Here is a 27,749-nt window from a genome sequence, read left to right as displayed (position 1 = left end):
CTCTGCTTGTTTTGTTTATATGCTTGACTTTCTTGTTTTTGTTCATCCTCAATCATTCGTTGTTCGTGAGTGCGGGTTATGGTAGGACCGTCATTGCATGCATTGCCTCAATTAATTTAATTGTGTGAGTCTTTTTGTTGATGAGTGAAAGGAGGACTCAGAACTGTAGCTCGCTCTCATCAAGCATAATTAACAATCTCTTGGAACACTCGGCATTGATAAGAAATATACCAATTTGCACCAATGTCGTCCTCTTTCCCAGTACCGATCAAATCTGGAGATGAGGGGCATCTACGGGATTCAATCTCCAGGTCTCCTTTCAGCACTTCATTCATATCTAGCTCACCCATAGCTCAAGAATCCCTTGCGCGCGATTTGGCAGAATACCCCGCAGATGAGGGAGAAGCACCAGGACACATTGAATGTACCAGCTCTGGAGATGAGTCTTCAGAGGCTTCTACAATTCGACAATCGGAAGCTCAGCATTCAATGACGCATTCGTATCGACGGCCGAGTTTTGTGGCATTCGGTGGCACTCGTCCTGCCGTTACCCCCCAATTCAAAGAAACATCATGGTTGACTAGGAAGGAAAGACATGAAACGAGAAATGAAGAAAGGAGTTTATTGAGGGACAATCATCTAGCTCCTCCAAAGCACCCCGAACCTGCTAAGCGAAGCGCTTTCAACCGACTATACAGGAAACTGTTTAGCACAAAAATACCAAAGCCAATGGGCGATGAAGAGTCTGGGGCACCCTCGGAGACTTCAGCACTGCTGCCAAACGGACAGCATGAGTCTGCACGTTCGCGTCATGAGCGATTAAACAGACAGTGGGAAGAAGCTGTAGCTGCAGGAAAGATTAAAACAACTTGGCAAAGAGAGGCTAAAACATTAGTAAGATACTCGAGTCCATTAATTGTGACTTTCGTCCTCCAATACTCCCTTACTGTCGCGAGTATATTCACAGTGGGGCATCTTGGGAAAGTAGAATTGGGCGCTGTTAGTTTAGCTAGTATGACTGCGAACATTACTGGATATGCTATCTATCAAGGATTAGCTACAAGCTTGGATACGCTTTGTGCACAAGCATACGGATCTGGCAGAAAGGGTCTAGTTGGACTGCAGTTACAGAGAATGGTATGGTTTCTCTGGGCCTTGACTATACCAATTGGAATAGTTTGGTTGAGTGCTGAGAAAATCCTGGAAACCATCGTGCCCGAGAAACGTTCTGCAGAATTGGCAGGACTGTATCTACGAATTCTACTGCTTGGAGCTCCCGGATTTGCACTTTTCGAAGGTGCGAAAAGATTTGTACAAGCACAAGGATTATTTTCTGCGACAACTTACGTTCTACTTATTTGCGCACCTCTCAATGCTTTCATGAATTGGCTATTTGTTTGGCAGTTTGAGTGGGGTTTTATTGGAGCTCCAATCGCCGTTGCTGTGACAGACAATCTCTTACCTCTTTTACTATTTCTCTACGTTCGATTCGTCGATGGAAAAGAATGTTGGGATGGATTCACGTGGAGAGCATTCCATAACTGGGGTAAGTTTTGAACTGCGCCATCTTATCAATCCTATTTATTAATAAAAATCAGGTCCAATGATCAAACTCGCTCTTCCTGGTCTCGTAATGGTATTAGCAGAGTACTTAGCATTTGAGGTTCTAACTCTAGCATCAAGTTACTTCTCAGTAACGCACCTTGCGGCTCAAAGTGTTCTCACTACCATAACCGCTTTGACTTTCCAAATTCCATTCTCAATCTCTATTGCAGCTTCAACTCGCGTAGCCAACCTTATTGGTGCCACCCTTTCAGATGCGGCTAAGACCAGCTCCAAAGTGGTATGTACTATCCCTCCCAATCCAAAATTCTAACATCTCTGTCCCACCACTCTTCAATTAACACCTACTAGGCCATCTATGGTGCCTGTATAGTTGGCCTGTTCAACTTCACACTCATTTCCTCTCTCCGCAACATTGTCCCACGCCTCTTCACCGACGACATCGACGTTATAAACATTGTCGCTAGCGTCCTTCCTCTCTGTGCAGCATTCCAGCTCTTTGATGCGCTAGCAGCAAATTGTAACGGATTACTAAGAGGATTAGGAAGGCAAGAGATAGGTGGATATGTCAATCTCTTCTGTTATTATGTATTGGCTATGCCGATCAGTTTTGGCACCGCCTTCGGACTAGGATGGCAACTGGAGGGATTGTGGCTGGGTGTTGCGTTGGCCTTGGGATTGGTAGCTGCAATCGAGGGTTGGTTCTTGATGAGGACTGACTGGGCGCGTGCGGTGGAGGTATGCCCTGTTTCCTCATATGTTTTTAATATGTTTAGCTTTCTTGGAGAGACTACTAACGTGGAAACAATAGGCAGCACAGGATCGAAATGCAGCAGGATGATTTGATGACTTGAACTTCAATTAACTGGGCGACACGGCGCGAGGGCAAAAAGTTACGAAATACTGGGTGATTGTTTTTATTCGTTTTGTGGTGTCTCTGCGATCATTTAATTTCTATTTTCTTCCCTGTGATACTGGGGAAGTATTATGATGTTATTACCGGGCTTTTTGGTATATAAGCGAAGACGTGTAATTGTATATACCCCGTCTGCCGTACATGAGCATGTATACATATAATAGGTTGGATGAACACTGGAATTCTTCTCCTCCCATATCTCCGAGATCGAATGGTTGTGATGTTTGATTTAATGCGTGAAGCATGTTTGATTTGTATCTTGTCGGACAATGCTCTGTTTTGCTGTTTTTAGAACTTCAAGTCTTTTAAGAGTAGGTAGGTATGGAGACAATGAATTATACTATTGGCTCGAGAAATACATCTCTAGTAGAAACTTGGATCTTTTGGATCACTGGTAGTTTTATGGGTGAATGGTCTTTGGTGTGCGGGCTGTGGAGTAATTCAAGATCTTTTGGTGATATTCCGTTTCGAAGCTGGGGGGTAGTGAGATTGTTGTTGTTGCCATCATCATTGTCGTTATTTCTGTCGTTGTCGTTGTCATTCTTTGAATAGTGGTGATAGCTATGTAGATTTCGGCAGTGCTCGCAGAATATGCGATGATGCAAGCGAGGGTTTTGATGTGATTTGTGTATGGGAGTCGGAATGAAAAGTTATAGGGAGATAGATTGGTTCAACGACTTTGTTTTTTGTGCATGGCTCTTGGATTGATCCAGGATTTTCTCTACCCCTTTTTGCCAATGGACGCGGGGGAGTGCTCCTGTCGATATTGCAATGCTTGTTGATTCATCGGTTACAGATTACTTATATATTGTAGTTAGTAGGGAATACGAAGTTGTTGGATGTACAGAAGTCAATCCTTGAGAGAGAGATATGTACTGGAAAGTTAGTCTTACATGTGTTAGACAGTGAATCCATGACGGAGTTAGTTATAATTTCTTGAGTATAAAACTAGATTTATAACGAGGGTCAAAGGGCATGGAATGGCAAAACACAAATTTCGCACCGCGGTGCAGGTGGTAAGAAGAGGAGAAGAGCGTCTTGTCGTTTACAAGATGGAGTTTTGGCATGAGGAAATAGGGTGAAATGACAGAACAAAATCTAAGAAATGTTGGTATTTGGGTTGGTGAGGAATTGGCGATAGCGATAATGGTGATTTCTAGCAATGATAAGGAGACAGGATATACGAAGATTATATCTGAAGCAGTATAGTATTGATAGTAATGAAAAGTCATTTTCGAGAAATTCGAAAGTAGAAGAAATTTGGGATAATTTCGGTTGAGCGAACTGTTCTTTGTATATATCAATATATTTATTTTGCTTCTCAAGATGATGGGAAATAACTACCGAACGGTTTCGTTTGAGTCTTGCGGTTCTAGTATACGTCTTCAAAGAACAGTATTCTGTAGTTTTGTACCTAGGAATCGTGAGACCATCTAACGAGCGGGTCTTAGAAATATTAAATGACGTAGAAAAGATACAGATTTTGGAAGTAGTGTAGTTTGGCATTCTGCGGATAGAATTGCAGTTAGAGCATTCAAGGTATCACTACCGTATCAGGAATCTGATGTTTGATTACCCTTCACCAAAGGAGTTCTGGTAGTGAGACACGAAATAGTTGTGAATTATCAGACGAATTTAATGCGTGTGAATCTTGTTTTTTTTTTAGATTATACATAGAGTTGGATTATCTAAGGAATAGAAAAACATTCACTAGTTAGACACATAGCCTAGAAATTGCTTCAGAAAGTGGAAGTGAGGCGAAATCAAGGACTTTGAGTGTGAAATCCGGAGCAGTCTTCAGTAGTATTTTCATCGATAGAGTTTTTCCTTAGATGAGTAGATTCATAGTCAAGATCAAGATATGTATGGTGAGATAGAATAAGAACAATCTTGTAGGCCCAGATCCGCAAAATCAGAGACAGCGAGTAGAAAGAACGATGACGAGAGCCACTTTGTAAGCACATTTACAAACCCGACAGTGAAGAATTAAGAATGATCACCATGGTATCTATGGCCGAAGTATGGTCAAAAGCTGAAGTTTTCACAGAAAAACATCAGTCTGAAAGAACTTGCAAGTAACTCGACGTGTGTCTCAGGGAGAAGATTCCCATCGCATCCCTTAATCTGTCGATGTCTGTTTCTTGGGGAATGAATAAAATGCGATTGCTTAAGCAGATATATATACGTGCACCACGACGGCTTCCCTGGGAAATTCACTAATTGTATACACTTCTGTCACCTGCGAATACTGTAGGTTCTTCATTCAAAAGATTAGTCGGGAAGTCTGATCAACCCAGCGGACTGAAGAGTAGCTTTTACCCACACAAGTGACTTAAAAGCGCAACTGTTATGTGAACAAATTCTGCAGCAAAAGATGCGAGTTCAATAACCGTGGTCGTAGGGTGGAAAACTGATGGAATACTGGAGGGTCAACTTGTGCGTTATACTCAAGTGTAAACTGAATTCTAACAAAAGATAGGAGAAAAAGCTACGCTCACTTGAGTTCAATGACAACAAAAAATGATTGTGGTGATGAAATAATAAGACAATGCTGAGTTACAAATTAATCTACAACGTACCACTGTCGGCAGAAGTCATAGAAGCCTGTGGCAGTCGTTCCTGTATACCGATCTGTCGTCTGGTAGCCCCTACTCACCTGACTGGATGGTAAAATTAAATGACAACAATAGAATAAATAGATGCCAGAAAAGATGCTGAAGACGAGATGTCATTCGTAGCTATTTCTTGACCAAAATCCGAATTTAAGCTTCAGCCATGAGCTGTAGAAAAGAGAGCTTTTAGCTCTCCGCTCCTAGTTCCCAGTATCAAATGCCCGAGGAACTTCAACGGAAAGAACACAAGGTACCTAATTGTAGCTATATGTATATGAAGCAAATGAGACGAATCGAGTTATACGTAGGTATAAAACTTGTTCGGTAAAATGAGCATCACCTAGAACTCTTTGTTTCTCCCTTGCATTCACTTTCAATTTATTCATTCCGCACTAGCCAGCCAATCAGTTGAGCTTGTTCCGCCTCTTGAAATTCTTTTGTTGCATATCTGCTACAGCGCTTCAAGCCTGGAGGAGCCTATAACTAGATATATATCATACCTGCAAAATCAACTTTTGATATCATTGTTATGTAGTGAAAATGTGTTTAGATTCAGGGACAACCATCTAAATTTCCACCTCATTGGTCACCTCTTATGCCATGGTACCCTTCTTCGTTATGGATTCTCAATGTCCTAGGTATCGCGCTCACATAATGACATTTTACCTGAGAACATGCGCCATACTAACGTGGCTTGAATCATATATAATTGCCTGACTATATATCAACCAGGGATGAAAGTTTCCTTCACACTTGATAAAGGTACGCTCTTCAAACTCAAAGTTCGATTGATTCCATTTGATCCAACTAGAGTAGTTCGCTCGAACGTATAAAGCTCTTCAACCCCGAGAGATTCTATATACTCCATCGCGTTAACAAAATTTGTTCCTACATGCCCAATACCATGACTGTCATCAGACATCGTGAACTTGCCACCAAATCGTATGTATGCCTATGGTGCTGTCAGAATTTCCTCTATCATATCACCACACGTTTAATACATACCTCACAGATCTGTCTTCCCGGATATGGCTCTTTCAATCCTTTTCTCAGCGCACTAGTATTAATTTCCAACAACCCTCCATACTTCACCACCTCCAACAAATTTCTCAAGATCATATCCCAAACTCCCTTCCACTCAGTTAAATCTCTATCTGGCTTCTCACCCAATAGTCGAATCAAGTCGAAATGGCCCACCACCTTCGGTTTCAAGGTCTGTAACATTTCATACTGCTGCTCAAAATAGTCCTCATATAATTTCTCCTCCGAGCCTCCTGATTTCTCAATCGCTTTGGTATAGAATGCAGCGTCGTAATCAATAGGAATTTCATTCACGTGATGTATCGAACCAATGAAGAAATCAATGAGAGGATTCGAAGCAAGATCTTTGATCAAAGGTCCATAATCCGATCGAATCCATTCTCCTTCAAAGCCTATAAGAATATTGAGTTCATTCTTATATTTTTCGCGGAGACGAGTTGCTTCAACGAGATAGGCTTCGTGTCTGGGCACGAATAGAGATATATCATCACCGGCTTCGACCTAGATTCGTTAGATTGTTGCGGGTGAAATTGAAAGGGAGTATGAATAAGTACTTCCTCAAGATACAAATCAGAATTTGAGTTTCGGGGCATGTGCTCTGTTAATGCAAAGGTTTGCATGCCCCGGGAAATGGCCGTTTGAATCACTTGTTCTAATGTATCTTTTGCGTGGCCAGGACAAAATTGCCCAGAATGGCTATGCATTGAGAACGCCATGATGAGCAGGTATGTATATTGTGTAGGTCTTGAATAAAGGAAGGATATATAGTGTTTCGATTCCGAAATCTGAAAATGGTGCCGCAAAGGTTTACCGGATGCCGACTGACAGTTTCTGTAAATGATACAAAGAAGCAGATTCAGTTACAACTCAGAAAAAGAGTGACGAGAAGGTATGGATGAAATATAAAATAGATATCTAGCCTCGATGTAATCGCCTGGGTATATAAAAAAGTTGTACCCCGAGTGGTAAGAAAGATAGATGCCAACCCAATACCATAATCTGGATTATCAACGTGGGGTGATAGATCGACCAATCATTTGCAATTCACATGGCACGCCAAATCGTAGGTAAGCTAGGGCTATTGCACGTGATTATGGGATTTGTCGAGATATGTAACATGTCACTCTTCAAATTGTTGGATTCATTTATTAAAATTCAAACCGCTCTGTATAGCAATATTGGGTGATTGGCGCAATGGTAGCGTGTGGACCTCCTATTATTAGGAAGCTTTCCAGTCTGAGGTTGAGGGTTCGAGTCCCTTGTCGCTCGTAGTTAAGGCATCTTCCCTTGAATTTTTTGTTTCAGACTTCCTCGAGGTGCGAATGTCAACTCAATCGGAGGCAAAGGTTACTTGAATTTGCAAGTATATTTTACTGTGGGCTAGATGGTAGAGCTAACAAAATCCTAGGCGCCCAAAATCTGCAAACAAGCATCGTAGGAGCGGCCGCCTTTTTGGCTCATGTTTAAGATATATACTCCGAAGGTCTTTCCATGATGTGAGAGCTTTTGGGGTGGTTGGAGTCGCTTTGGCCAGACATATCACTTTTATGGGAGTTCGTTCTCCATATACCTACCCAGGTGCCTCAGTCTGTGTCAGATATAACATTAATTGGCGGAACGAATATGATCACCAACCAGGACAGAACGAGATCCCAGCTAGAACGAGATATTCGATTACATATTCAGATGAACTGGTCATCTCGACTGATTCTTATCTCTCGAATGAAGTTTGAAGAAAGAAGTTTGGTTCACGTACAAGGTATCCCTTCACGGACTTAGAATTGTAAAATGTCCTTGAAGAAGTCCCGTCCTGCGTAGAACAAAGTTCGAATATACTACATGAAACTTGAGCATGTCAATTCTAAGTGCATCAAAGCCAATTCTTCTGAATAACATAGTTCCCAAAACTCCTCCACTTCCAAAGGTTGTCTCAACCACCGAAGAAGTCTTTTTCAAAATACATCGCTAAAGTTAAATCCAGTCCCTCGACAAATCCGGCATTATCAAGAAACTATCTTCAACTCCACTTATGGAATACGATCCTTTCCCATCCCAACTATGTCCATTCGCCTTGAATTCCATCCTTACCTTCACATGTCCACCATCCCCAACCGCAGTTGTTACCCAGCTATATGGAGCATCGCATGCCAAGTAATCCGTCGTAAGGCCAGTCAATCCAGAGCACGACGCATCATATACCGCTGGACCTTGCTCTTCTTTGCTGGCATCAGGAGGTGTATAGTTTATGGTCATAGAGTATGGCGCTTCACTAGTACAATCGAGAAAAATTCCTTTTTCACATGCCATGTTGAAATCAGTAATGAAGTACGCTGGGGTAATATCCGAGCGTGTCGTCCATTTTTCACAATCTGTACATGTGGGAATGGAAGAAACGAGATTCGAAAGACCGAAGAGCACGGCAATGTATATAAGGGAAGGCATCAGTAGAAGCAAGTGAGATATGAAGATTGGGGGAGATTTTATGCTTAATTTTGAGTTGAGGGGGCTTTGAAATGGGACGAAGGCGAACTGAGATACCCCTTTTTAAAGTGTTTTCTTCTGCTTCCAACAAGTTCTATTGTGGCTGTGAGTAGGAAGCCAGTGAATGGACCCGAGAACATGTCTTTGGACGTGGATAAACCTCTGGGGCAAGCGCTTACAGAAGATAATACTTGGGCCTCGGTAGCTCCTATCGTTGGGGACCTCAAATGGATTGGAAATACCAGTATTGCGTTTTTCTACGATCATTTTCGGATATTTGATTGGCCAGATCTACCCGGGAGTCAGCCTTGGGGCTTGCCATCCGGCGAAACTCAAATCTTCAGGTCTGAACATTGTTTTGGACCTATCATGTAATCATGATAAAAGCAATCTTAGTTTTGTGTGTAAATGGCTGTGCATTAAATAAAAGAACTCCCGTGTCGCGAAAGGCTCATCCTACTCGAGTATCTCAGTACTCTTTGTTTCATTGCTTTCGAGAGATTGTTAGTGGCAAGCATGCGGAATTATTTAGCGAGAAATGAGGGGTAAGACATAGTGATGAAGGCGAGCGAGATAAAATTGTACAGATGGAATGATAACACACTAGGTAATCACTAAGCTCCAGCTCGATGTTCTTTGATATTCACCCATTCAATCAAGACCATAATCCAATAACAAAAGCCTGACTACCCACCTTAATCAACGATCAATTGCGATAGGCGGGTTAAGAGTACCGGAATTATATTCTCAAGAGCGTCCAATTATAATTCAGGAAAAGGCATCGCAGACATCTAGGTATGCAAAAAAAAAAAGTGATGACGAGGACGGATAATGGTCAGCAGCTCTCAATTGCTCATTCAAGAGTTTCAGAGTGTACAACTCAAGCTTTTTTTAAACAGCCTTTAATAGATGAGGGCTAATACTTTTGACATTCATTCCCATCCACCACAGCTCACTCCAAACTTATTTTCCGCGGCAAAATCAAAAGTCTCGATTGATACTTGAATTTCAATCGAAAGCAATCGCTACATTCTGCGGATAACAAAATCAAGCTAACTGGATCTCAATCCAACGCAACACTGCAAATCTTTACCGGTGACAAACACAAGTGTATCAGAACTCCGCACCAGAATCGTTTATCCATAGGTCAGATCCCGAACAAATGCGGGGAATCACTCCACCTCACCACCAACATCTTCCCCATTCGTCATCAAGTTCATTTGTTGCATATCTCGCCAGGGTGGGGTACGAGATATCATTATCACAGACTACCTAGTAGTCCAGTGCCCAGCCTGTCCGGGGTGATCTTAGCACGTTGCCCAAACCTTGGAAAGCTTAAAAGAAGCTAGTTGCTAGTAACCGACCACCTAAGTCATAGATGATCTGCATCCCTGCCAACCCCGCATGCAGTCCAGGATGAGAAGGAAAATCGTATGCAGATGTTCTCTTTTGTTGCATATCTGGACAGGGATTTGTGTCGGTGCTTTTGGGAGAGAGAAACTATACGCGTGTTAAGTAAGTACTGGAAATGGAGTTTAGCTCTTCGATGAGAAATTAGGTTGGCGCTAGTGGGTGTTGGTCAGAGAGCCCTCGATCTTCTTGGAAGGTTTAATGTAAATTGAAAATTGAATTCAATTGTTGCATGTCTGTTCAAGGTTCTGGACGGACAATGCGTTTCCTGGTCTCGAAGTATGGTGTGTAGATCTTGAGAAGCTAGCAGAAAGCTATCGATTCTCTTAATAGATAGACATGCTTCGTTCGCACAGTTGTTTATAACTTTGATTGGAAATAGTCCTCGGTTTGTTGCATGTCTATACAAGGACATAAACAGATTCTCGTACATCAGAAGCCATACTACAATATTTCAAGAGTTCCCTATGATCTTCCACACCTTTCGAGGATCTCTTTTTCACTTCAGTGGTGAAATTCACATGTACGTGTTATATGTTCAATGTCCTATATTCTATGTTCTGTGCTGTGTTCTAATCTTGAGTCTCACGCGTTGGGTGCTCATCAAGTGGTGGTGATTTAGCATGGAGAGCTGTAGCATGTGGTGGTAGTAGGGGAATATTCCTTAGGTATTAGCTTTTAACTTAGGACCAATAAGCTTGCGATGACTTTTTGGGATTTGCAGATCAACATTATTGGGACATAATTAGCCAATTCATGTCTAGTCACATGGCTCATAAGAGTAAAAATACTCTGCATGATGTCTCGACTGGGATATTGAGCAAGCAGGTGACTGTGAATGCAATTAATCTTTCATAAGAAATAGCATCCTGTAGTTTGCAGAAACAATTCCCTATACTCGAGGTTATCATTTAACATCTTGCACCCTCACGAAAGATAGAAAAATCTGTCATTGAAATATCCCAGACTCCAGTTTGCAATAAATCCCCAGATCAAAACCTTGCCCCTAGCTTGCTTTTAGACTTCCCACATTCATTCTACCTGCGCGTTCTTCTCATGGCTTGCATATCCATCATTTACCAGTCAACAGCCGTGGTATCCCACTGTAAGCACATCATGTTAGTTTCGTTCAAGTACAGGCAGCGTAAAATGAAGGCATGTACTTACAGGTAATTCATTGTCGGCGATCTCGGTGCAGAGAAAGCAATGCTTATAACAGCCTTCGCCAGGTCCGTCACTGGTACGGTCCAATACAAGATTGTTGGCCAACAACGGCTCCAGTTTAGACTGAAGAAAACATGCAGCGCCGCCCACTTGAGCCAATTTTGCGCTTAAGTTTTTCCAGAATGTAACTGCCTTTTTTGATTCACGTTCAAAAGAGGTATGGTCTTTCTCAGCGTCTGCCAGTACTTTTGTTAGTTCAGGTACACCTGGCGAAAGTTGTGTCACTATGGCCGCGACCCAAAGCGCATGTTGCGACCTGATGGTCAATTCATAAAGTTGAGAGAGCTCTGATTCGATTAAACAACGGATAGTTTCATCATTTCGAGTACGATGAAACTTGAGATTTTCGTATCCTTCCAATTGGCTACAATGTGAATTAGACACTCGCGGAATAGAACTGAATTTCTAAGCTTCTGCGCGATGAATATCATAGAGTCACAGTCCTCCGCTAGCTGATCCTTTGTGCAGGCAATTGGCTCTTCAACTTGTCGTTTTGAAAATATAGGGCTATCAATAAACGCGCTGGTGAGGGTGGCCGAAATTATCGGGAGAGCGCAGTAGAAGTCTGCAATGCGAGTAAGTGTTGATAGTTCTTCAATATCCCTGATGGTATAGGGGCTTGAATACATGGCGCAATGGAGCTGTCGAAAGCCCTCAATTTCTCCTATATGCTCTGCTCGGGAGACCATTTCTTCAGTTAACAACGGAGCCTATGTCAGTATATTAGTCAAATTGTCTCCAAGCAAACAAAGAGGTTTAAGAACTTGGCAACAGTCACCAAACCCCAAGTGCCATCTTCATCAACAACTGTGTTGTAATCGTATCGGAATAGATCCGAGTCTGATATGGGTATATTCTGCTTATCAGGCGAATCGAGAAATTTGCGGAAGTAATTTGATCCTTTCTTCAAGATATGAGAGTGCACATGAAACTCTTGTTTGAAAACCATCAGACGAACATCAGTTTTATGGTCTGGAGATGTGAAGATAATAAGATTTCCGCGATCTTCTTCGGATCCCCGAAGTATCTTCTCGAAAGGACCCAGAGACATTGTGAGTTTCAGGTAAGTGGCGTATTATTTTAAATAAGAGTGGTAGACGTATTATTATATGGTTGCGGAAAAGTGTGTGATTGTGGTTGAGATGGATAGATGGTCTTTATGGCGCTCAAGAATGTAAAGTAAAGGAAACTCTCGTGTATGTTGGACGATAAGAACTAGCTTTGTTGTTAATCTTCGCTTGAAGGAGTGGTAAACTTGATCCTCAACCCTGGTGAGATGAAGGCTATTTAAGATGCTAGAAGTTGCTTATTTGACGCCAATAACCTACCGTAGTATTCACTTGGTATGTGATATCAATAGTAGGTAAATGCGTGTAAATTTTGTTAGTGAATATTCATTATCTGAAGGTTCAATAGTAATCTCGCAAGCTAGCGATGTGAAAATTAAGAGGTGCAGAGAGTTGAGAGCGGCGAACTAGATTCCTCAAATTTGATCAGTCAAGACTAGTCATGAATGAACTGAAAAGTGTATACACGCATGGGTATGTGTATGAAAACTATAGATTATAGTCTCAACAAAGTGAGTTAGAGCGTGTGGTTTGAAACTCAAATCCACGTGACGAACTACTGATAGAAACATTCGGGTAGACACTAGCCATCGCGGTTCTCAATGTGTGTAATAGTGTTTGAGCAGCATACCGTAGTCCAGACAAATTGACCAAATTCATTGGCCGTATTCGACTACGGTCATTCAAGCCATTTAGTTCTTCTTATTTTACTATATAAACCTACCCAGCAGCTTTCATGCCATCATCTTGGAATCTCAAAATGCCTTCGCTAGTCTCTTCCAAATACTTGAACCCGGCAGTTCTCTTACTCTCAACGATAAATCAACACGGAAAATCGATCATTACAATGGCACAACAAAACGGAAAAAGAAAGCACAGTGAGGATCTAACACCTGCGCAACGAGAACTTCCATCGCCCATCATTTTCCTTGCGCGTGGTGTCAAGGCTGATACACGATTCACGGTGTTCAGACAAGAATTCCATTTGCATTCTTCCGGTCTCAAACATCACTCCAATTATTTTCGCACGTTTCTTGATTCAGTGAGTTTTACAGACTTCCTTTATGATTCCTCCTGAATACCTAGTTCTAGGTACTTGTTTCATCCCAACCCAAACAATTTTCGTGTCCAACATAATTAGACACCGCGAGCAAACCCACTGACAAGATGATGAGCTTGGATTCATCATTTCATGCCAAAGTTTCCTATGATTGACAATCACTAACTCCAATATTCTAGGCTGACAAACAACCTGCACCCCCTTGTGCTCTATTTAAATACGACTATCGCTCTGTCATTGACGAAGATGGAAGCTGGGCTTTGATGCCAGTCTCAGATGTAAGTCTCCCGCAAACTCTCCTCCACAAACACTTAGTGCTAACTCTCGAACTATAGTCGCCAGAGATAACAGATCAACAGCTGACTCTTGTCAATGAACCCGAGGAAGAAATTGAAGTTCTTCGAAGACTCCTTTGTGCTATTAATTCAAAAAAATATAGAATTAAGACCGCAGATGAGCTCAAAAGACCCACGCGCTTGGCCGATTACTATTGCGCCCTACCAGTCGTCTCGGCAACCTTGACTGAAGCTTTGTTCAAGAGCAGCATGTTTGATGCCATTGGTACCTCATACTTTTCCAGAGCCTGCGAATGTCACGATGATTGCGTATCCTTGCTTGTTTTGGCCCGCAAACTTCGCCACGGAGTGCTTTTCAGAGAATGTTTGATCTATACAGTCGGGAAGTGGGATTCTCTCCCAGATCCTGAGAAGGATATTATCAAAGAAGACCAAGAGTTGTATAAATTGGTGCAAGCCAAGCTTAGTGTCTTGTATGAGCTTCTTGCCAAGACTCAAGGTGCACTGCTTTGGGCTATTTGTGAAAAAACCATTGATCTTAACAAAATTGTTGAATGCAATCACTCGAAAGGATCAATCGGCGCAACTATTTGTATGTACGAAGCTATTTCTGATGAGCCTTCATTACAAGATCTTTTCACGGGAGGAGGGGAGCTAGGTGAACTTATATTATCTCTACTCAAAAAAAATCATCATGCTTTAGGCTGTACATATGAGCATTCAGGACATGGGATCTTTGAAAACACATATCTATGTACTGAAATAGAAGATGATGAGTTTCCTTGGGACTTGGAGGAAATAGATTGGTAGGGTAGAGCATTCAGTGGGAATTTAGAACTTTTGATCGTCGACCAAAGTCAATCTGTACGGATCTTAAGCGCACATAGCATGTTGCAACTCTTGATTGGGATCAAGAAATATAGGATTTTAGAATAGTCAAATACTTCCTAAGATGTAATCATAGAATAGAGAATCTTTCCTTTAAGAATATATCTAAGATATTGCAAATGAATTGATGTGAGCGAAACTTAGTGCTGGTCACATGACCCTTTTTTGTAGCTAGTATTTATGTCTTTATTGTGTAGTTTAGAAAGGACAGTTAGTTTCCACCCACCTTCTAGTACGTCTCGTGAAACGCTATGTAGAGCCTTCCCCTCCTCTCCTCTGCCGGAGGCGCTACGTCTCAGTGACTTCTCTGTGGTATATGCGAAAGATTACTTTATGACTCTACCATCTTCTACTCTTTTACATTGACAGACTCCACTATATAGAATACAAGAATATTACTCGTTCGGTTAGAAAGAACGCCCCAATTATCAATATCTACAATGCAATCAACTCACTCTATCAACATACAATATTCTGACCAATTTTTCAAAACCTGTGAGAAAGTCACTTCATGCATGTTTCTCTAACTCGTTATATCTCCAAAAAAACCACATACATTTTGACGTAATCATATTATCTGAAAATAGTCTTTGGAATTCTCTAGAAGAATGTCTCGCTTATTGCTGAAAACCCTGTAAGAAAATTATTTAGGGATTTATATTGAAATTCTTTTTATACCTAGATATTAACTTTACTGTCACAGGGAAAGCATGACATATAATCCTCCTACACCTATCCACCTATCCACCAACCATCCACCAACCACCTCCAGAGCCCCCAGTTCCACACTATCTCCCTCCTATCTCTCATCCAGTCACGAAACATCACGTCAAAATCAACTCTTCACTACTACCCGAATCTACCCAGATACCGATTATTCTCCAACCCATCAAATTCTCTGATATGGATACCGAAGACAGATTCATCAACACGCAAATGGATGGGAAAATCAATATGTAGTTCAATAAAAGAACAAGTATGAATGTCACATCATATCTTATCTTATACCCCATATCATAAATCCAACAAACCCATCACTCAGCACACGGAAAAAATCCGACAAATGAAAAAGACCGCAGATGTAAACCTACCTAATATATCTGAGAAAAAACTTTGAAAAACCATGAGCATCCATATCGGCTTTTCTAGTATCTCTTGAAAATATGACTCTGGGCCCCTCTCCCCCTTCTGCATCTTTGCTAGATCTCTTTCCTAGAATTGGATGCTCATCTCATGCCTCCTTCTTTCTTTCTTCAGCTTCAGCGTGATTCTATCATCGAAAAACATCTCCTCGCAACTCATTATCTATCGAATCTATCTATCTTAAACTCCAAATCTCTCTCTCGTCCCCTTCCAACTCGAATTCCAATATATACATAAGTGTACACATACCTAGATAGTAATCTTACACACTGCGTATCTACTACATGTGTATCCACCTCCAAACCTCCCTTCTCTTCTTCACACACAAAATTCAAATATGAGGATTATTATAATTATTAGTATTATTATCAAGATATCACTTCTTTACTATCCAGCTATCCAGCTATCCACCCACCCAGCTCCTCAAGTTCTCAAGTTCTCACAACCTCTCCCTCCTATTAATATTAACACAACATCAATTAATCAGCTACTCAACATGCGATATAATTCCCAACTCTACGGTACTATATCCCTTACCTACATTCCCTATCTACATTCCCTCTAGCTAAATTCAAAGACCGAACTGAACAATTCTATCCGCATCATTACTACCTACCTAGTTCACTACGACCATAGTTATTAGTCAAGTCTCAAGGATCAGAAATATACATATATAGGTACCTACACCTCAAACACTCCACGGTACGAATAAATATATTACTCCAATATCTAGCTACCAAGCTAGTCTATGCACCGGATGACCGCCCAGTCCCAGATGCTCACACACACATGCATGTATATACAATGACTAAAGATAATAAAAAATGATCACTTCCCAAACACCCACGTGACGCCTTCACCCGAAAAATACCCTTCAAAAATACCCTACCCCCAGAATCTCCTGATTTATAACCGAGCCAATGAAATAGTATAATCAAATGTAGACCTATCACATCCATAACCCTGACCATAATCCGAGAATGCAGTTCAAGTGCTAAAAGACGAATATGATGATAGATGGGTATCGACGCCCGAATGATCATGTGAAAGCCGAATACTCCGAACAATGCTAGTATTTACTCCTTGAAGGATACCTCTTTGTATGTACTTCATCAGTTAAGTGAGACCCTGTATAACAATACAATGCGAAACGTAAAGATAATCCGATCGACCTGCGTAATATGCTTTTAGACACGCCCTGGTATACGTCTTCCCTGTGGTAAAGGTAATTCGACTTCTTCATCACTACTCTCATCCATTTCATCCAACATCCTGTCCGTCACTCGTCTGCTTTGAAGGTTATTTCTCATGGTAGATTTTCTATGGCTTGCTGCTTGGTATCCATTGTCGCTTCCACCACTACTAACACTTTCTGCGAACTCCACTCTGCGTTGGTTCTGGGGTCCAATTTTAACCTTCCCATTTTGAGTCATCTGCCCGAACTCTGTTCGAAGAGGGCTTTGCCTGGGGCTCTTTTTCGCCAATTGTGGAGGAGTTATATTAGGTCCAATGGTTTGTGAATTCGATGGCGAGCCCATGGATAACAACATTTCGATTGCATCTTGTTCTAAAGTCTCTCGTTTCTCTTGCTCTCTTGTTGGTCTGTGTTCAGAGGTTATGGTATGCTCAGAGCGACGATGAGCAGTCCCACTGGGAGTTTGAGGAGCAGAATTATTAAATGAGTGATGCGAATTCGAGTGGCGTGAGATGGATGGAAGTTTTGAGAATTTGGAGTCTGATCTTCTGGAAGGAGGAGTTGGTCGTATATCAGCTGGAGGAGCGAGAGACTTAGATTGTGGTGACGAAGAGCTATATAAGTTGTGTCTATATGATTGGGCCCCGTTGGCGGTAGAATGGTCACGCCAAAATGATTCATAGGTGCGAGATAATGGTTCTGTTCGTGTATACAGGTCGAAATCGGCTGTAGGTCGTGGTCCAAATACATCCCTAGATCCTTGACCCTGAATATTTGCTATAGCTGTTCTAGGAGAAGTGTGAAGGTTTCTGCGATTGTTGAGAGTTGAATTCGATGATGTTGGAGATCCAGCTTGTGATGCAATAGTTTCAACTTCATTGATTGATTTCGATTCCCATCCATTATTAACTTTAACCATTGCATAGGAAAGACGAGTTCTTAATTCGGAGGATAGCTGTCTAAATTTAGTTCAAGTACCCTATTGCTCTAGAAACTCTCTACTGACCTCTCCAAATCTACTTGCGACCGAAGATGCATTGCTGACTGTGCTTGTATTTCTTGTATGGCTTCGAACGGATGATGGGCCTTTCGGACTGGGTGAAGTTGAATTAGACGCTTTCGATTTTACATGACCATCTGCGGTTCTCTTCTGACTCGCATTCAAAGTGATGTTGATTTTTGGCGGTGTTGTATGGGTAGTACTTTCGAGGGGTAGTTGTGCGGCAGCTAATTGTGAGAGTTGTGAGAGTTGCGATAAAGGTCCTCCATCTTGATTGGTACTTTGCGAAGAGAATTCATCAGAAGCTGGTGGTGTAAATACGGCGTCCTGACCGTCTACTGTCGATTGAGAATTGTCGGATACGGGCGCGATGGCAATCGCGGGTTGTGTTGCGACGCTCTTCTCGGCGTGGTATCCTTCTTTGTCCCCTGGCGATATCAAATTCTGGAGGGTTTCTACTAATGCCGGTTCATGCGCACCGATGGTGGTGGCATTAATGTCGTTGTTTGCCATCAGAGGGGAGGTGGAATGAAACGCGGGTTTCCGTCGCGTCAAGTGGGACTCGATCTTGTTAAATTACCCTGATGTAGAATCGCAATGTCGCGACAATGACTCGTAGATTGAATGATTCTGGTGTTTGCAGAAGATAGCAATAATGCAACGATAAATGTCGTGATAATTGTCAAAGTTAAGAATATAATGGAGGAGAGAGATCAATTAATTGATTATCGATATAACTATTGATGTTTAATATTATTAGGTTGGAGGGTTCGAGGGTTGATAATGATTGTGGCGGGTGATATCGAATGCTGGTTCGGTCTGTGTGTGGATTCTGGTTATGGGTGTGTGGAGAGAAATGAGGGTTGCGGCGCGCAATCGCGAAAAAAGATGGACAGACGCCTCAATTGTCCGCGTGTGTTTCGTCTTTTTGGCTTTTTCTGTCGAGATCTCTCTTCCTTTGAGTGACAGATGCAAATGTGGTTTGATGTGATGTGATTTGATCAATTATCTTATTTCATTCAGTGGGTAGCTAAACTTTGATGATCTCATATATTCGATATAAAGATGTGATTAAGAATTGGACTCGATTTTTAATACGTATTAATTGCGATTGCCTTCTCGCAGTGGAAGTGGGAGTAGAAGGTCGGGAGAGTGGGAGTGTATGGAAGTATGGGAGTTATGGAAGTGTACTCGTGTGGATATGGATATGGATATGGATATGGATATGGATATGGATATGGATATGGATATGGATATGGATATGGATATGGATATGGATATGGATATGGATATGGATATGGATATGGATATGAATATGAATATTGTAAGAAAGGAGATCAAATGGAATCGAAGAAATGAGAAAGAAGTCGTGTCCAACAAGTCAATCTACGGAGGAATAAGGAAGAGCACGACCACGACCTAGGTACTTACTAGTTGGTTGGAGACGTGAGTCAACCCCACCTCCAACAGAAATTCGCGTGATCACGGGTTCTTGAAAGGCTTTGATTGACTGGCTAAAACTGGCCTAACTATAACACGCCACATGCGCCGGTTGAAGAAACGGCTCAGAAAAAGCAAAGAGGAAAAGAACATAAGCGTCAACCCCACTATTGCATATAGAAGTGGGGGATGTGGAATGCAATATATATACATGGTGGGGGGAGGGGAAGTTGTTCGTATTATGTATTTATTGTATGTGAATCATATTTTGCTGTTGTGTGAATAATAATTCGCTTCGTGGGTGCCAACTGGTTGGTTAGTATGTAGTAGATAGGTAGTCAAAGAACTAGTTGACTAGCTGAAGTGCTAGCAACAAAGTTCTGTTCAAGCACATCTTGATGTTGGGCAATTGCTCGAGTACGAACGGGTAAAGCATGTGCACGAGTTTCACACGATTCACAAATTTGTTATTGTGTCTGTCGTTATTGAATAGGGGCTCAATTCGCTAATTATGTAAAAAGTCCATTAAATCTCCTATGTAAAGTGGGATTCCATAACCACCATAAATTCGGTTTGTAGAAATCGACCTGATATCAATGCGACGATATTAACCTATGATGACATCCCATAACATCATTGATATGTTATATTCCTAGACCGCCATGTATGGCCAGATGAGATTAAAATCCACTATTGCTTGAGATTTGACCACAGCCAGATTGCTTACATCAAGATACATCAATTGACATTCTTGCAACAAGAAGGTATGTCGCTGATCCTGAGGCAGTTCTGTCACTGTACTTAACGTGCATCCAGTTCGTCTTGTCGTGGCTTGAGAGTCTAAGATGACAAGCAGCATCTTCCGATACACACTCCCCTCGGTGTAGCCAGCACCGATCACAAGCTCTGGATGTATTCTTTGACATCAGCATGTGAAGCTTTATTGCCTTCTCAGTAAGCCCTTGATTACATGAGCTCATTGCTAAGAGTGATCGTCGAATGAATTTGGTTAGGGTGAAGAGCCCTCGACATGAGACGACATGCCGGCTTTCACTTCTCTCCCAAAACTCCTCGCCCGGACGCGATATCCACGAGACTATTAAGGAGCTGTCTGGTCGCTCGATATTGTCCATCATCGTTATGCTCGCCACTCGATGGCTGCGTGAATTTCAACCTCCCTTCACCAAGTACAAATGAGCCACATGCAACCTTAACAATCTTCACTTTCTCATGCCCTAGATCTAGTGCCAGATGAGCTTTGACATAAGCTTTCAATGCAACCATAAAGGGAGATTTGTCTTTCGTGATTTTGTTTCCTCGTGCAAGCATACGAGGTAAATCCTCCCTAGAAATATGTATTTCAATAGTTTTGAGAGCAGCCGATCCACCAGGTATATCAAAGCCAACAGAGATCTGGACCTCTTTAATAATCTTTTGTATACTGACTTGGCGCTCTTCGGCAGTTGCATCTGAGTTGATCGAGTTGGATGTGTATTGTTCGAATGATTCCATCAAATGTTTCCCTTCCAACTTCAGAGCGGACACCCTTGTGTCGAATATCCTGCAGATGTATTGGATGAATGTTTCTCTCAACGACAACGGCATTCGTGTCAAAATTAGTGGCAAGCGTAGAAATCCAGCTTGGTCGTGAGAATTATCCATGATCGAGTCGTCCATGTCGTCTTCAGAAGTGGCGCGTAATAAAATTGCAGAGTATTTCGCTTTCTCATAATTGACTTCAACCAGTATGCCGCGATTATTTATAGATTCGGACACAGACTCATCAAGAGCTTCACCTGTGGTATCTTCAACGGCCCATTCCGATTCTACCTTGAATACCCTCCACACCACTGTTTGCAGAGCTCCTACACGAGCCAGCGTATCATCTTCAGATCCTAATCCAACCCGAACTCCTCGTAAAACATCGCCTGCTAATACATCTCGAAACCGGCGCGCATGTACTTGTAGAGTCGAATTATTAAGAGCTTGGTCGCCAATGTAGAGTGGAGAAGCACGGTGTAAGGTAAATGTGGTGTTGTAGAGGGGATACTGAGAGCCAGGTTCGGGAGCCATTGGATTGAATTCAAGACCCCGCAATATTTCGGCGCGTTATGAGATTGTTTGACTGGTCCCAATGACTTCAAAAGTATGAGTGCTTAAAACAAAATCGCAGTAACTTAATCGACAATAATATCTTCAATTAGTATTGTTCCGCAAGAAAGATTATAATTGTTACTTGCACTTGATCCCAATGTTCTACTGACCCGGAAACGCGACGCGGAGATATTTTTTGACAGGGGTATTGCGTAACAGGATCGTTAGCGCGACTCATTCAAAATCATGAATCTTCTGCACGTGAAAGAGTCTATGGACAACATCATTCGATTTGAATATCCAACCTCAGTGATAGGAAGTTTTTATGTTTATTTTTAATCAACTTGTAGATATTTCGACTTCGATTCCGTTTACTGGTAAATTTCGACATCGAATTATGCATCAGGTTACGAGAAATCTACACGCCCCACCTGGGCAGTGATAGTCGACGTTCACCTGTTATTGCCCGATTTCAATATGATTTCCTACCCTCTTATCATATCCAATCACTTTTCTATCTCAAATACTTTGCAAAGTTTTGTGCAGTACCGTGGCCCTAATTCTCTTTGGAAGTGTACAGAGTAGTTCCTGCACTATATTTGGATCCTGAAATCCGTCCGAGCAACCTTGGCAGTGCGGGCGGCATCATATTTATATATGCACTCCAGAGAGAAGTTTCGGACGTAAACCTTCAGCAAGAAATGTCTATGGAGACATCACGTTCCCCCTTGCGTTAGTGATTTTGATGAACTCGTTCAAGACATACAACTCTCCAAACTTGGAGATTGATAAGACTATCCTGCACGTTGGCCTGCAAAGATTGTCATCAGTGTATCGATATCTTCTTTATCACGTATAAGTGGTTATGATTTAACTACCTAGGTACTGGATCTCGGTGAGAGATCGAAGGATTACAGATGGCGATAGCTAGAACTGGTCAATGTCAAGCCAAATTGCTCTGAGCAGTGTCAGGTCCTTTCCGTCCAGTACTGGTAGATTATGATTTCACTTAGTGGAGATAACCCCCAGAGAACGTTGATCACGAATAAACATGGTTCAAGAGTTAGTATAAGAACAAGCAATATGTGCGAACTCCAATTTCGATCATCATCAACACCAATCATGACCCTACAAGCTCAGTCCACATGATTATGACTGCCAAACAGTAATTGATGCCAAGATCTCATGTTGCATTTCATACGGCAAAACTTGATATAAAATTCTGATCAAGTGGTAACTTGGCATCTTTTGAAGCATTGAATTTCTTGGGTGTTCATGCTTTCGAAGTCACTTCCCCACTCGCACAGATCTTCAGCCCTTTTCTTTTAAAAGTCGGCGTTCTATTCATAGTCAGGGCTGTCCCGTCAAGGTTTGAAGCCTTTGTAGTGCTAGCTTCAACTGTTGGAGAATTCTCCGCCAGCCTATTGTCGTGGGATGATTATCACGCTACGCAACAAATCCTGAGTCTGAGCGTATGTCGCACGTACGTTAGTACCTTTGGACTAACCTCCAGCATGCACAACATCTTCAGACGAGATCGGTAAAAATTCCATTTGTTCAAGGCTGGATAGATGTGAAGCAGCCGCAGAGACCTTACTGGGATAATGCTGTACTTCAATTTCATGATTCGGTCATTACAAGCTTTCCATGCAACACACTTAAAAATGGGCCTTAAAACTATAATCGGTTCGTGGTACCTGATAGTAGTGTGTGGGTACAATCGAAAGGTTTCGATGATTCAAAACTGAGATATGGAATTTTTGGGTCATTATCGTCATGTAAAAAGGAACACAGTTCCCCAGTCATCTTATGTCACAGATTCAGTGCGAATTTTGATTGGACGAATTTACTTTAGTATTGTTTCAGATCCAGACCATTGCCCATGAAAAAGCTAGCTGGTAGTGGAAAATCGAAACGACTCGCGGATTATGCCCAAAATGGACATGTCCAACGGCAAATTTGTCTGAGCATAGTTTTTTGACGTCCCATAGTTGTTTTGGAAATTTCATTCAGTCTAATTTCCAGCTGATTGATTTCAGACGCATCTGAAGTTTTCTTGGAAGTTCTTGGCTACCTGTATATACACCGTCGATGGATCATTCACAACAGAGCAGTTGTTTAGTTTTCAATCCATTAAAGTTCTAATTGTTTTCATTCTTTAATCTACATTCACAATGAAGTTCTCTTATGTCCTTGTCGCACTCTCAGCCCTCACATTCTCTACTGCCTTACCCGTTATCAGACCTGGCTCCATCAATGGCTTGGTCGTTCGAGAGGGAAACTCTATTTTGTCATTATCCGGCAATTCCACAGCCTCTACGGCATCCTCAACATCTTCCGGTAGCGCAAAGCCAACCACAGCAATCAACCTAGAAGACATAAACGAGAATGTGGCCTCATCTAAAGCAACATCCGGCAGCAAAAAGGTCACAGCAGCACAAGTCAAGTCAGCTGTCTCTGGATTCGCCAGCGATGCCAATACCGTCTCAGCAGCCTTGAACAAACTTCCCAGTATGACGGATAAATCGGATATTTCAGCACTAGCCGGAAAAGCATTTGCTGCCGAATCAGATGAGGATTCTCAAAGATCAGTCCTCTTTGCCGCAGCAGGTAGTGCAGGTTCTTCAGCAAACAGCAAAATTGTCAAGAACACTCCTGCGGTTCTCAAGGGCTTGAAAGCTATGATGACAAACCCCTCAACGGCTTCGGTCAAATCCAATGTGGCTACCATTGAAAATGCTCGGTAAGCATCATCCACGTTAATTCACATCTCGAATTATAAACTAACAATCCATAGAAACCCAAATATCCTCCCCAGCATCACACAACTCTCAAACGCAGCATTGAGCGCAATGAGTCTCTCTCAGACGGCGCAAAAGTTCCCCGCTACCGGAAACAATTAGGCTGGTCCTAGGTAGCTTTCCGTATACATCTATCCATCGAGCAGGTATCGGATTATTTAAAGTTTAATTCGCTTCTCTTGTTAGCATAGGGAGGTGCTTTAATAGGATAATTTAAGCATTTATCTTGTCTTGTGTCTGGTTTCGTTTCATTTCGTTTATTGTGTGCATATATACCCTCTGGTTCGGTTTTAGTGTGTAGATACCTAGTGTAACGGCGTTTGTTTCTTAGGCGGAAAGAGGGATACCATGGGAGTGGGAGTCTTGGGTTTGCAGAGACGAAATGAAATAAAAAGTGTTTATAACAAAGGGAGAGAGGGGTTTTGTTGTAGGATTGTAACTTCGATATATAGATTTATACTGAGGAGATATAACACTGTTCAGAATAAGTTCCGCTGAACACTTCATTGTAAATGCTGAGTGCTACCCTCCCATACGCAGCTCGTACCCATCAGTCTCATTGGAACGCGTGTGAAGTTAAATCTTAACTGAGGCCTATTCTCAGTCTGCACATCATTTAGAATCCCATATTTATACTCTCTTTGAGAATAATTACAGATTACTCTCGAAAGAACGCAGTAGAGCCAACGATAGTTTAGCATCAAAACAACTACTGATAGACTGAATGATACATTTTTGAAAGAGAAGGTAGTCCCCAACTTTCACAGACATAATCATAAGACTTGGGTTTTATGAAGTATTCGCATTAGGTGACGATAGTGGCAGTAGAGACAGAGAAAATTTGAAGCAGGAAAGGTTTCGGTGTGAAAGGGGGAGTGAAGAAAATGATTGTGAGCATAAGTATTAAGAAAGTAGCTTAATGTGCGGGAAGTACCTAAGTAAAGCCAAGGGTTGCAAGCGGAAGATGCGAGGAATGATGATGAGAATGATGGATTTGAATAGGGGCTTGAATTGAAGGAACTCGGAAGTAGTTATTTGGAAGTCTGAGGTTACATTGGAAATCTTCGTGATGTGTGTAATATTGGGGGAAAAAAGGCAGAGGAGTTTTCAAGCAGTGTGTATAACATCAACCCCTATTACCCGAGAGTAACAAGTAATAATCAAGAAGTAACCTTCAGATATTCTCCACACCCGGATTCGAAATGCCGAAATCAATCCCCGCAGTAGGTAATGAGATGTTAGATGTGGACAGTAGATATCAAACTCACCTACCTAGTTGACCGGCTCCTCCTGGTATCAACATCGAGCATCGAAACGCCGAGGAAAGCTTCGCATGTCTGACAAACGAATGCGCGAGAAAAAGACTGAATAAATTATTTGTGAGTTGTTGATGCCACATCTATATCTAAAAGAAGAAATTGAAAGTGCAAATTTTGAGGAGATGTTCAAATCTTTAAACTCTACTCATGGGTCCTCGGAATTTCGGACTAAGTTCCCGGATTATATATATATGGATTGACTAGAGGTTGGGGATTTCGGGTTGGAGTATCATGCGGATTTTGACGGGTGGTGGAGATTTGTTGTGCGATTTGATGGTATGGTGTTAGTGGAAATGGGGAAGAAGTTGAGGATGAATATGGAATTGTTCAAGAAGATGAGTCTTCGAACATGTCTGCCCTTGAAGAAGAAACTGTAGCCCTTGTCACGAAGAGAATGGAGGAGGCACGAGAAGGATAATTCAGGACGTAGAGCACCAGAAGGAAATTCAAGATTCTCTGGAATGAAATAGGTACTCCCGTAGACCCAATCACCTGGAGTTCCAAGAACCTCCTCGTATATGTAACTAACATGTTTCCAGCAGATCCGCAACCCACTGAAGAAGAAGCAAAACAGGAAGAGAAATTCAAGCCTAGACTTTCCTTTTCTGTCAATTCTCCAACGATATCTCCATGTTATAAAACATTTTGAACTCGCATAATGGAAATGATCTACGGCAACGATGAAGTACAACTGCGACAGGACTACGCTTACCAGTGCGTCAGTTGATCTTCGACAGGATGTTATTGAGAAAAAAATATGCATATTTTTACATTGGTGTGGGGTAGTATGTTTCATGATGTTTTTCAGATGTTGTTTCTGGTTTGTACCATGTGGGATCTGCATCACACAACGTGTTTTCGATGAGCTTGTTTTGTGGATATGGCTTGTTGCAGTACAATAATTTGGAACAATCGAGATAAAGATGGCGGACAAGAACTGCCGTTGATTCTCTAGTGTATGTAGCTTCTATATATGTGTCTTAATAGCTTAGACCTTAACAGGTTTCAATATGATGTTATCTATTAGCCTGACTGGAGGTCCATCAGATAAACCGAGATCCTCTCCAACTTGTGGTGCTTCTACTGGCAACATCTTGATTGCGCCGCTCAAGATTGCGCCTTTTGTTTCGTCAACCTCCTCGATTTCTTCCATCGTCTCAGGATCAGCTAACGAGATATAATCCACCTCATATCTTACTCGTTCTTCGGGCTTCAATTGATACTGTTCCATTAATATCAACTTCGACAATTCCAATGCAGGCCCCAGAAGCTCATCTCGTGATCGATGTCCAAGATTGTATCCCTGCTCCGCAACTTTAAGCATTTTTGATAATGCTGTAGCTACATTTCTTCTCCTCTTTCCCAAATAAACATTCCGTGAACTCAATGCCAAGCCATCGTGCTCTCTTTGGGTTTCTCCGATGACAACTTTGGTGTCGAAGCAGAAATCCTTAACCATCTTCTTTATAACAACAGTTTGCTGTACATCCTTCTGTCCAAAATAAACATTATCTGGCATAACAATATTGAACAGCTTCATGCAGACAGTAGCCACTCCTCTGAAAAATGTTGGCCGGCTTGCCCCCTCTAGTAGCTCTCCAACTGGTGTAATAGTGATGAAGCTTCCTTTCGCTTTAACCTCTTGACTTGGCGGTCCACTCGGGTACATCGTTTCTGTTGTAGGCGCAAATACAGCTGCGATCTTACCCATGTTCCCATTGTCGGCCAATTCCATATCAAGTCCTTTCAACATCTTGCAATCCTTTTCCCATGTCTTCGGATAGCTGTCAAGATCTTCGTGAACACCAAATTGGGTTGGATTAACGTAGACGCTCACTATGACATTTGAGTTTTCTGCTGCAGCAAGGCGAATAAGTGATAGGTGACCCTCATGAAGAGCTCCCATGGTTGGCACGAGACCAACCATTCGATGATCGATTAATTGTTTACGGCGCCATTGGCGTAAAGCAGGTACATCTCGGAAGATCTTGATAGAGGTACCCGGTATTGTTGGATTCGCGACTCGACGGAGAAGGGCAGAAGTTGTCGAGAATGCTCGTGGTGCGCCGTATACCTTGGCAGTCGAGCTGAGGAGGGGCAACATCGATTGGCGAATGGGGGACGACATCATCGTGAACAATTGGAGGTCTTGTACTCCAAACTGAGTCACAATGTTAAGTTAAATGAGGAACTGATATC

The 27,749-nt window shown here is 42.0% G+C and overlaps 10 protein-coding genes across 10 annotated transcripts; 4 read left to right on the top strand and 6 right to left on the bottom strand.

The window, feature by feature from the left end:
* Nucleotides 1-243: 243 nt before the first annotated feature.
* Nucleotides 244-2,404, top strand: EAF02_008770 (uncharacterized protein; the record flags this gene model as incomplete). The annotated part of the gene is made up of 4 exons (XM_038904818.1): nucleotides 244-1,546; nucleotides 1,599-1,843; nucleotides 1,915-2,301; nucleotides 2,375-2,404. 4 exons carry the CDS (start codon nucleotides 244-246, stop codon nucleotides 2,402-2,404), a joined length of 1,965 nt encoding a protein of 654 aa, XP_038755228.1.
* Nucleotides 2,405-5,815: 3,411 nt separating this feature from the next.
* On the bottom strand, nucleotides 5,816-6,848 carry EAF02_008769 (uncharacterized protein; the record flags this gene model as incomplete). The annotated part of the gene is made up of 3 exons (XM_038904817.1): nucleotides 5,816-6,043; nucleotides 6,097-6,633; nucleotides 6,687-6,848. The coding sequence occupies 3 exons, from the start codon at nucleotides 6,846-6,848 to the stop codon at nucleotides 5,816-5,818; spliced, it is 927 nt and encodes a 308-aa protein (XP_038755227.1).
* A 1,255-nt stretch (nucleotides 6,849-8,103) lies between these two features.
* EAF02_008768 (uncharacterized protein) lies at nucleotides 8,104-8,439 on the bottom strand (the record flags this gene model as incomplete). The annotated part of the gene is made up of 1 exon (XM_038904816.1): nucleotides 8,104-8,439. The coding sequence occupies one exon, from the start codon at nucleotides 8,437-8,439 to the stop codon at nucleotides 8,104-8,106; it is 336 nt and encodes a 111-aa protein (XP_038755226.1).
* A 2,660-nt stretch (nucleotides 8,440-11,099) lies between these two features.
* EAF02_008767 (uncharacterized protein) lies at nucleotides 11,100-12,298 on the bottom strand (the record flags this gene model as incomplete). The annotated part of the gene is made up of 4 exons (XM_038904815.1): nucleotides 11,100-11,126; nucleotides 11,191-11,534; nucleotides 11,585-11,957; nucleotides 12,020-12,298. 4 exons carry the CDS (start codon nucleotides 12,296-12,298, stop codon nucleotides 11,100-11,102), a joined length of 1,023 nt encoding a protein of 340 aa, XP_038755225.1.
* Nucleotides 12,299-13,161: 863 nt separating this feature from the next.
* EAF02_008766 (uncharacterized protein) lies at nucleotides 13,162-14,480 on the top strand (the record flags this gene model as incomplete). The annotated part of the gene is made up of 3 exons (XM_038904814.1): nucleotides 13,162-13,356; nucleotides 13,554-13,652; nucleotides 13,710-14,480. The coding sequence occupies 3 exons, from the start codon at nucleotides 13,162-13,164 to the stop codon at nucleotides 14,478-14,480; spliced, it is 1,065 nt and encodes a 354-aa protein (XP_038755224.1).
* A 2,408-nt stretch (nucleotides 14,481-16,888) lies between these two features.
* On the bottom strand, nucleotides 16,889-18,409 carry EAF02_008765 (uncharacterized protein; the record flags this gene model as incomplete). The annotated part of the gene is made up of 2 exons (XM_038904813.1): nucleotides 16,889-17,851; nucleotides 17,903-18,409. The coding sequence occupies 2 exons, from the start codon at nucleotides 18,407-18,409 to the stop codon at nucleotides 16,889-16,891; spliced, it is 1,470 nt and encodes a 489-aa protein (XP_038755223.1).
* Nucleotides 18,410-20,386: 1,977 nt separating this feature from the next.
* Nucleotides 20,387-21,409, bottom strand: EAF02_008764 (uncharacterized protein; the record flags this gene model as incomplete). The annotated part of the gene is made up of 1 exon (XM_038904812.1): nucleotides 20,387-21,409. One exon carries the CDS (start codon nucleotides 21,407-21,409, stop codon nucleotides 20,387-20,389), a length of 1,023 nt encoding a protein of 340 aa, XP_038755222.1.
* Nucleotides 21,410-23,604: 2,195 nt separating this feature from the next.
* Nucleotides 23,605-24,333, top strand: EAF02_008763 (uncharacterized protein; the record flags this gene model as incomplete). Its single annotated transcript, XM_038904811.1, has 2 exons — nucleotides 23,605-24,173; nucleotides 24,228-24,333. 2 exons carry the CDS (start codon nucleotides 23,605-23,607, stop codon nucleotides 24,331-24,333), a joined length of 675 nt encoding a protein of 224 aa, XP_038755221.1.
* A 1,140-nt stretch (nucleotides 24,334-25,473) lies between these two features.
* EAF02_008762 (uncharacterized protein) lies at nucleotides 25,474-25,750 on the top strand (the record flags this gene model as incomplete). The annotated part of the gene is made up of 2 exons (XM_038904810.1): nucleotides 25,474-25,566; nucleotides 25,616-25,750. 2 exons carry the CDS (start codon nucleotides 25,474-25,476, stop codon nucleotides 25,748-25,750), a joined length of 228 nt encoding a protein of 75 aa, XP_038755220.1.
* A 788-nt stretch (nucleotides 25,751-26,538) lies between these two features.
* Nucleotides 26,539-27,654, bottom strand: EAF02_008761 (uncharacterized protein; the record flags this gene model as incomplete). Its single annotated transcript, XM_038904809.1, has 1 exon — nucleotides 26,539-27,654. One exon carries the CDS (start codon nucleotides 27,652-27,654, stop codon nucleotides 26,539-26,541), a length of 1,116 nt encoding a protein of 371 aa, XP_038755219.1.
* Nucleotides 27,655-27,749: the final 95 nt, after the last annotated feature.

Source organism: Botrytis sinoallii (assembly GCF_014898435.1).
Source record: "Botrytis sinoallii strain Bc 23 chromosome Unknown BSIN_017, whole genome shotgun sequence".
NCBI lineage: Eukaryota > Fungi > Ascomycota > Leotiomycetes > Helotiales > Sclerotiniaceae > Botrytis > Botrytis sinoallii.
Note: the sequence above shows the minus strand (reverse complement) of the source record. Positions and strands in the feature narration are given on the sequence as shown.